The sequence below is a fragment of the Rhinolophus ferrumequinum genome, chromosome 23, assembly GCF_004115265.2.
Source record: "Rhinolophus ferrumequinum isolate MPI-CBG mRhiFer1 chromosome 23, mRhiFer1_v1.p, whole genome shotgun sequence".
NCBI classification, from domain to species: Eukaryota; Metazoa; Chordata; class Mammalia; order Chiroptera; family Rhinolophidae; genus Rhinolophus; species Rhinolophus ferrumequinum.
Window position 1 is genome coordinate 24,619,813 of NC_046306.1, and position 9,135 is coordinate 24,628,947.

The window sequence follows — 9,135 nt, forward strand, 5'->3', positions numbered from 1 at the left end:
ACCAAAGTTATTCTTAACTTCAACCTATTTTACCATCCACAACGAATGAGTTGCCAAGTGCTGTAGTTCTTACTGCTCAAATATCTCTCAAAAGTCTTCCTCATCCCCACTGCCACTTCCTTTGTTCAGCTTAAGTCATCTTCTTCTAGGATAGTTGCTTTTCAATGGGTCTTTTTCCATAACCACACTTGTTTTTTTCCCCATCCTCTTTCCATTATGTACCGCTGCCAGAGTTCTATTCAGTTTTTCTTTTTCTTAACTATTTTTTTTCACTTTTTGTTTTGAAGCAGTTTAAGACTCATTAAGTGATTTCTCTTATTTGATTAAGTGACGTAGGCACCTGGTAAAATTCAAATGGTACGGAAGAGCAATGAAAAATTAAGTTCTCTCACCCAGTGCCCTTCTCCAGAGGTACAATAGTTTGTTGTATACCCTTCCAGAATGTTCCTCTGCCTGTAACAACACGTGTGTGTACACCTCCAACACGAATGGGAATACACTGTACACATGGGCCCATACTTAGCTTTTTTCACTTAGAAGTATGTTACCCCAGAGAGCTTTTCTTATCTGGACAAGCTGAGCTCTCCCATATTTCTTTAAAGTACCAGAGTATCTTATTATATGTGTGCAATTTATTTAACCAGTTCTCTCCTGATGAGTATTGAAGTTATTTCTAGGATCTTGCTATTCTGAAGAGTTACCTTTGAAGACACAGATCTGATGGTGCCCTCCTCTGGCGCAGGCATCTTAAACGACTTCCTACAGCTGGACCTCCCCCTGGGCATCAGGATGCGAACAGTTCTGCCTGGGCTTCGATATAGAAAAATGATCACTGACCTGGTAAGTGATTAGCATTTTTTTAATGTTAAAACAACGTAATTCTGTTGTGGTATAAAATGTAAAATTGTCATGAATTTTTCAGATGGTGGTAGAAGCCTTCGAAAGAAATTCATGGAGTCTTCTTCAAGCCACAAGCCCAGACTCCCATAAAGGCTCGTGTTTTCCCTCCTTGCCTAAAAGACGTTAGTGGAAAAGTCTGAGGACCCAAGCCCACAGGGATGTAGTCAGAATTTCCTGGCATGGGTTTGAGAGTTCTCGTAATTTTTAACTCTGGTCACAATCTATCTGTCCATCCTTTCCTGCTGTTTCTCCTTTGTGTACTCTGTTTCATACACACAGAACGACTTGTTGTTCCTTATTCCCTTTGCCCAGAAGGTTTCTGTCCTTCTCATCTGGCATACTGCTCATCCCTAGAGAAGCAGTACAGCCTAGAGCTAAAAAGCATGGACCCTGAAGCTAGACCACCTGGGTTAAAATCCTGACTATGCCACATTTTCTAGCTGTGTGATCTTGGACAAGTTACTTAACCTCTCTGAGTTTCACTGATCTCATTTGTAAAGGTACCTGGTAAGATTGTTACGAGCTTTAAGTGGGTTAAAATACGTAAAATTCTTAGAATAGTTTTGGTACATGCTAAGCACGATATAAAGCTATTTTTATTAATGTTATATTGTGCTTATTATTCAAGGTCCAGTTTCCATAATCTCCCAAGTCTCTTCTTCCTAGGTATTTAGCACTTTATTCTGTACTTACTTTCTCTGTCCTTTAGGCTGTGTTCTCATGGAGAAAGGGAATCCTGCCTTATTTGTCTTTATATCTCCTGTGTTTAACACATAGTAGCTAATCTGACGATGTTGAGTAAATATTCACTGAAAGAGATGATAATTATAATAACAGTGGTTTGAATTCGTATATCCGTCCTTGTTTCCTTGTCTTGTCCATTTGTTTATGTGGTCCATTTGTTTAACCCTTGTTTATCCATTCAGTAAAGATTTATTGAGTTTCTGCTACATGCACTAACCCTGATCATAGAGAAAACAGGGTTCTGGCATCAAGGAATTGACTAGGGACTCAGGACAGAGGCCTTCTGGAGGTGGAGAGAGCGGAGCCTTCTGTTGGCTGCACAAGGAGTTTGGAATATGAGACTTCTCTGGTCCAGACCTCCCAATGTATAAGTGGATAGGTGGGGAGATTGAAGTCTAGGGAGTAGTAATTCAAAAAAATTTTTTTTAGTTCAAACAGCTAGTTGGAGGCAGACTGGAAGCAGTATTTTCCCACTGCCTCTGAAGCTCAAGTGTCTGAATCAGAGAATCAGAAGCAGACAAGTACAATCTGGGGAGAATGTATGTCATGTAGCTCCCTGGGGGTTCTTGTTCAGGGCCATCAAAGATAGGATGTCTTTCCCACTCCCCTTTTCTGATCAATGATATCAGATGGTGTATGTATGTATGTATGATATACATATATTATATATGTAATATATATACTATGTGTGCATACATATATATTTAAATATATAAGTATTTATTATAACATATATTATAACACATACATATATACATGTGTGTGTGTGTGTGTGTGTGTGTGTGTATATATATATATATATATATATACACATATATTTATCTTCTTATTGCTTCCATCTTTGACCGTTCTTGGTGAAGAGGTTTTGTGGCCTGACCTGTACTGCACTCAAAGCAGGGCACACTTTAGAAGCCAGAGGGCTATAGCTGTGGTTTGCCAGCCAGACAATTGCTGGTGGGAGGAAAGTGACACAGTGAGAGTAGTGCCTTCAGAATGTGAGTTTGCGGTACTGTGGTTCCTCATGCACCATGTAAATACTAAGCTAACAGGAATGCAATATGTGCACTGCAGATTAGAGTGAAATAGGCCACCCACTCTCGCTCGAGGCTCCTCACCAGCCGCCCAGACTGCTCATCTGGTTGCCAAGACTCACTCACCGAGGCAGCAGGTGCTTAGTGCCAAGAAACTAACATCAGCTCCCCAAGAACAGCCCCGCTCACTTCTCTCACCAATCCCTCTCTGCTTTCTGAATGAAGTCCACACGCACACCGTACATCCCCCATGGTGTTCTGTCACCTGCCCCAGCCTGCCTTTCTCAGCTTCTCTTTTGATCTCCTTCTGTCCTCTGTCCTGTTTTGCCAAGAACATGCCCCACGCTTTCCCCATCCTGGTGTGTTTGTTTCTACCTTTCTTGCCCTTGGCCTCTGCTTGTTAAAATTCTATGACTTTTCCAAGGCCTGTGAACCAGCCGGGTTTAGGTTCAGCTGCACAAAAGAAAAGTTCTGCTACACTTGCTGAACCAAACAGGGATTAATTTTTCTCATGCAACAAGAAGTTCAGGGGCAGGCAGTCTAGGGCAGGTACAGCAGTTTCATCCTGGATTCCTTCCAGGAACCAGGCTCCATCCATCTTCTCTGCTCTACCTGCCTTAGCTATAACTGCTGTCATCTAAGCAATACCCACGGTCCCGGCAGGAAGTAAGAAGTAGCAGTGATAGGAGCTGCTCTAGAAGAAAACCTGCTTGTGTCTCACTGGCTAGAAAGCAGTCATCTAGCCATCCCCAGTTGCTGGGGAGTCAGGGAAGGTTTTTCGCTTTCTAGCCTCTAAGGACCATCCAAAAGGGAGCTAGAATGGGTGTCGAATGATTTAATTTGTTTTAAATATTACCTCTTCCCTGAAGCCTTTTTCCAGCAGTATCTTAAACTTCCTTTACTTTAATCTAACATGTGTAAACCGTGTTTAGAGCACTCATAATTTGCCTTGTGTTGTATACTTGTCTTACCTTTTCTCCAGGACCGTACACTTCTTAAGGCTGACGAATCCATCCTTCACATCCTGTCTCCCTCGCAGCTTCTTTTGGATCGATTCGTGATTTCTATTCCTTCTTCATGTGTCCACCCTCCCTCTCTCCCTTTCCTAAAATGCACATAAGAGGCATTGCATAAGCAGGTGTTGATTTCAACTGAGTCGAATTAAAAAGGAGCATAGTGGTGTTATTGGAAAGGTGTTGGATTTAGGTGCTGCATTTGGGTTTTGGATTAAGAGTCCTGAACTTGAATCCTGGTTTTACTGTGTGGCTTTGGGTGAGCCACATGGTCTTCTTGCACCTAAGTTCCCTTACCTGAAAAATTAGGGGATTGAATTAGATGGTCTCAAAGTTTTCTTCCAGCTTTAAGAACTTGAGGACTCTTATAAATGGAATTGATTAGCTGCCTTAGGGCACTGCTAGGAGGTAGAACCCCCGTTGAGGCCCAGTGGGAGCCAACGAAACAGGGAGCAGAGCGGTCCAACACCTCTCACTCAGTGTACAGTGACTGGACACAGGCTAGGCCCAAGGGCCAAGATGGTGAAAGGCAGAAAGTAAAAGAAGACAGAGCCAGAGCAGTATAGATCGGGGATCTGGAGATAAGACGTTGTCCTATTGTAAGCAGGCAAGAGCAATCCGGGGAGGTCATGTTTGAGAAGTAGGAATTCGCCAATCCCCAAATCTTAAAGCCCTTTGGACCTCACCTCCTGCTGACAAGAGGTGGGCTCTCACGAAGACCTCCTTTAGGTTTGGGGAAGGGAGAGCCCCACACCTGGCATCATATGTCAACTGCAACAGGTCACCAGTGTGTCTATGTAATATTCCTGTGTGGGATAGGGAAGCAAGACTTACGGGTTGAAGACCCAACTCTGACCTTGTGTTTCTCTGAACACGTAAACTGCCCTCTCTGGGCTTTAGATTCCTATCTACAAAAGACAGACACTGGTGTATATCACTACTTTTTAGGTCATTAGTACTGGAACAAAAACAGATTCAAACTTGAATGGCCATCCTCTTGGCAAGAAATACTTCATGATTAGTAGAGTCCCCGATACATCTCTGAAGACTCCCGGGGCCACAAGGAAATCACTGGACTAGGAGACTTTTGAGCGCCCTCCCTGCTCACTGACCCTCAGCCTTTTCTGGTTACAGCTTTCTTTCCCCCTCACGTTTTCTATCTACTGCAGTTTGACCCCAAGTATTGGCATCTTGTAAAAGAGAGCATTGAGTTAAGAAGGTGTCATCGTGATGTGATTTCAAGCTGGCACGTTTCACCTCTGTACATTGCTTCTTTCTGATCATTCCTCATTCTTTTTATTGAAATTTTATTTGCCTTTCCCCACCCCAATAGTCTCTATCCTTACCACAGATACTCTTTCATGAGATGTGATGACGAATTCGGATATTCCTACCTCTTGTCTCCAGGATTAATGAGTCACAGGTAGGAAGTGAAGCTGATGCTGAAAGAAAGTCTCACACTTGCATGAGGCTATTGATTCTATTCAATGCCTCATCTCAGAGGTGGAAGTTGCTGACTTTAATATTTTATTTTTGTGGTCTCTTGGGGGATAAACTTTTTCAGCTTGGTTTCATAAGTGACCTGCTAGACCAGTTTCCCCAGGGTTCTCCAAGCCAAAATTCGTGATTGTTCTTTCTCCTGTTTCAACTTATTAATAATAGTGACTGACAACGATACTCAACTATCATTTATAGAGTGTCTATTAGGTGCCAGGCCTAGGCTAGATGCTCCACATACACTATCTTTAATCCTCATAACTTTAGAAAGTAGATATTGTTGTCCTGATTTTGTAGATGAGTAAATCTCATGGAAATTAAGTCCTTTGCTCAAAGTTGCCCAGCTACTAAGAAGCAGAGGTTACGTTCAAACCCACATCTCTCTGATTCCAATACTCATGTCCTTTCCACCTCCCCATAATGAGGCAGCATGACTTTGTAGGGTATTAAGGGTTTGTGAAAATTTTAATCAGTAAAAGTAAAAAGGAAGCTAACAGAGAAAAAAGCTATTGATAATGTTGAAAGCATTACAGCATTACTTGGAAATAAAGTAAGAACTAATTGTAAAGTCAAGGGGCCGGCCGGTGGCTCAGGTGGTTAGAGCTCCATGCTCCTAACTCTGAAGGCTGCCGGTTCGATTCCCACATGGGCCAGTGGGTTCTCAACCACAAGGTTGCTGGTTCAACTCCTCAAGTCCCGCAAGGGATGGTGGGCTGCGCCCTCTGCAATTAACAACGGGACCTGGAGCTGAGCTACACTGTCCACAAACAAGGTTGAAGGGACAACAACTTGACTTGGAAAAAGACCTGGAAGTACACACTGTTCCCCAATAAATTCCTGTTCCGCTTCCTCAATAAAATCTTTTAAAAAAATAATTGTAAAGTCAAATCTTACTTCTGAGGAGAAACCACAAATCAACATAACTACAAACACATCCATGTAACTTTATGTGTCTTTAAAATTCTCTGACCCTCAGGTTCTTTGTCTGTAAATGGGAGAATCAAAGCTCCCATAAGCAATGAGTCATCCGTTCACTTGCAAAATGCAGTCATCTTCTCAAAGATTTTCTTAAATGAATATAAAGTCAAGGATGCGTAATTATAATTAGATCTAATTATATGTTAGATCTACAAAATGCTTTGCAGTTTACAAAGTTCACTAATGTCCATTATCTCATTTAATCCTCCACAAAGCAAACATGGTGATAGCTAGACCCTTTAGCTGACAACAGATCAATGAATTGTTGATTGAATACCTACTATGTGCCAGGTTATTCTTGGGTCTGGGTGGAATACAGAGATGACTAAAATAAGGATTACATGCAATATTACATGCGATATTTATTTTGTTTTATTTTTATTACTTTCCCACAAAAATTTATCATGAGAAAAGATTATTCTCTCTCCTATTCTCCCCCGCAAAAAAAAGACAAGGAAAAAAAGTCAGAGCAGGCCCCTTTAAGGAAATCAGTCTAATGGGAGAGACAGATGTGCTCAGTGAACCAACAAACATGGTGGATCGTGGTAAGTTCTGTCAAAGAAGTACAAACAGGAGGGACAATTAATTTTGACTCTAGGAACAGGAGGCCCTTAAATGCTCTGTGCATTAGGAAGAATAATAATTCTTGTCCAGTGTGCCTCACAAAGTGATTACAAAAGTTCAACAAATGGATAAGAGTTCTTAAATCCTGTACATTTGTACATCCTACAAAGGATTATTATAATTTCTGCTCATGTTTCCCAGTAGAGTTGGGAGGGTTGGTCATTTCATTCCCTGGGGCAGTTGTGCTGTCCAGGGGTCATCTGAGGACTGTCTTCTGAACAGCTTTGTGAGCCCTTGAACTCACATGGGGTGTGATAGCCCTAGTAGCCGCCAAGTTCAGTCCTACTATGACATTGATTCTTGCCCGCATTTCCTTTCTTGTTTCTGTTTCCCCATCTTCTTATATTGTACTATATTCATCCTTCTTAAAAAAATCTCTAAGGACGTTGGTATTAAGGGAGCAAATAGCTACCATGTCTTCCAGTGCTTTGGCGAAAACTCAGATGCGTGGCCTTCTGGCCAAGCGTCTGCGATTTCATATTGTTGGAGCAGTCCTTGTTTCTCTGGGGGCTGCAGCTTTCTATAAGTTTGCTGTGGCTGAACCAAGGAAGAAGGCATGTGCAGATTTCTACAGAAATTATGATTCCATGAAAGATTTTGAGGCGATGAGGAAGGCTGGTATCTTTCAGAGTGCAAAGTGATTTCGGAGTGTAAAGAATTTCTTTGAGTTGACTTCCACGGAAGTTTGTTGCTGACCTGTGTTCCTGAACTATGAAACATGGATATTTGGGAAACTAAGGGATAGTTTCTCTTGATAAATAAACAAATGTTGTAGACAGTAAGTCTTTTGCTCAGTTATTGATATAATTCTGGGCACTTGCATCAGAATTGGTTAGGGATTTTAACTGTTTACCTTATGAATACTAAATTTCAGTATTGAAACTTTAATTAGGGACAAAAAAAAATCTCTTTAATCCTTCTTGTCTTTTTTCCATCCTGTATTGGTATCCCCAAGATCACCCCCAGGTTCAATTATTCGTTAGGGAGGACTCCGCATATAGTTGGGCTCACAACTATGATTTATTACAGTGAAAGGACACAAAGCAATATCAGCCACGGGAAAAAGCGTGCGGGGCAAAGTCTGGAGAACCCCAGACGCAGGCTTTCAGGAGTGTTAATGGACTCTCCAGTAGAGTCACACAGGATAGGCTTAATTCCTCCTGCAACAAATTGTGACGGCACGTGTGAAATGTTGTCTTCCAGGGAAGCTCACTCAAACCTAGGGGTCCAAAATTTCATATTGTGGGTCAATCACATAGATATTTGCTGCCTGTGTGTGTTGTGTGCCATTGATTCAGCTCTAATTCCTGGTGACCTTATGAATGGGTGAGGTCCCCAGGATCCTGTCCTCAGCAGCCCTGCTCAGCTCCTGCAGACTCAGGCCCATGGGTTCTTTCATGGAGTCAGTCCCTCTCATATTTGGTCTTCCTCTTTTCCTGCTGGCTTCTATTTATTTCCAGCAAAGGACCCTGTCTTCTCATGATGTGCCTGAAATAAGACAGTTTTTGTCATTTTTGCCGCTAGCAATGTTTCAGGCTCAATTTGTATCACCCGCTATCTAGCACGTACCAAAATTCCATACTCCTGGAAGAAAAGTGGATGTCCGGCATAAACCACATTGTTTGTACAAACAATGGGTCACAAACCTGTACAAACAGGTTAATGCAGTGAGTCACTCATCATTTCTGGAATGGTGAGAGCCCTCCTGAAATCCATGTTCCCAAATGCCAGCCACGGGTCAAACTTGCCAGCAGGTCTTTCTAAACATGACACTCTTGGGTCTGCTATGTTCACTCTTTTCTGAGCAGTCCACCCCCTCAGCCCTTGGCCAACACATCCTTACAGCAAAATTATTATCACTAGGAGACCACGCGGCAAGGCGAGACCACCCTACAGGACTAACTTCAGTCACGCCTTTTCAGAATTTTGGACTTAGCCAGTTAGAACAAAGGTCAGAAACCATAAAGGTCTGTCTTACAAAGCCAAGTGGCTTTCTCCTTGTTTTAGTGTGAACCTTTCTTACTGGTCCAAGGCATCAGCTGAGGGACAGCACAGCTCTGGGCAGTAAGTTGTAGCTGACCTGATGGCCTTCCTGGGCTGCAAGGACACACCAGAGGGCACACGGAGTACCCCTGGAGACAAAGAGTGAACAGGTACTGGGGTGCGCCAAGCTGGCCAGACGTTAGGCGGAACAGGTTATGAGGGCACCCAGTGTGCTCTCCCATCGTGGGAACTCCCTCCATGGGCTTCCAGTTCCTTCCAATTAATTCAGCTCAGTCCTTGGATTCAGGGAGACAGCCCGAGGCTGTCAGTTACATGCGCTGGTTTGTCTGTGACACAAGTTCATC

General features: G+C 42.7%; 1 protein-coding gene across 1 annotated transcript; it reads left to right on the forward strand.

The window, feature by feature from the left end:
- Nucleotides 1-7,200: 7,200 nt before the first annotated feature.
- On the forward strand, nt 7,201-7,430 carry LOC117016215 (cytochrome c oxidase subunit 6C-like). The gene has a single exon (XM_033095415.1). The coding sequence runs from the start codon at nt 7,201-7,203 to the stop codon at nt 7,426-7,428; it is 228 nt and encodes a 75-aa protein (XP_032951306.1). The 3' UTR covers nt 7,429-7,430.
- Nucleotides 7,431-9,135: the final 1,705 nt, after the last annotated feature.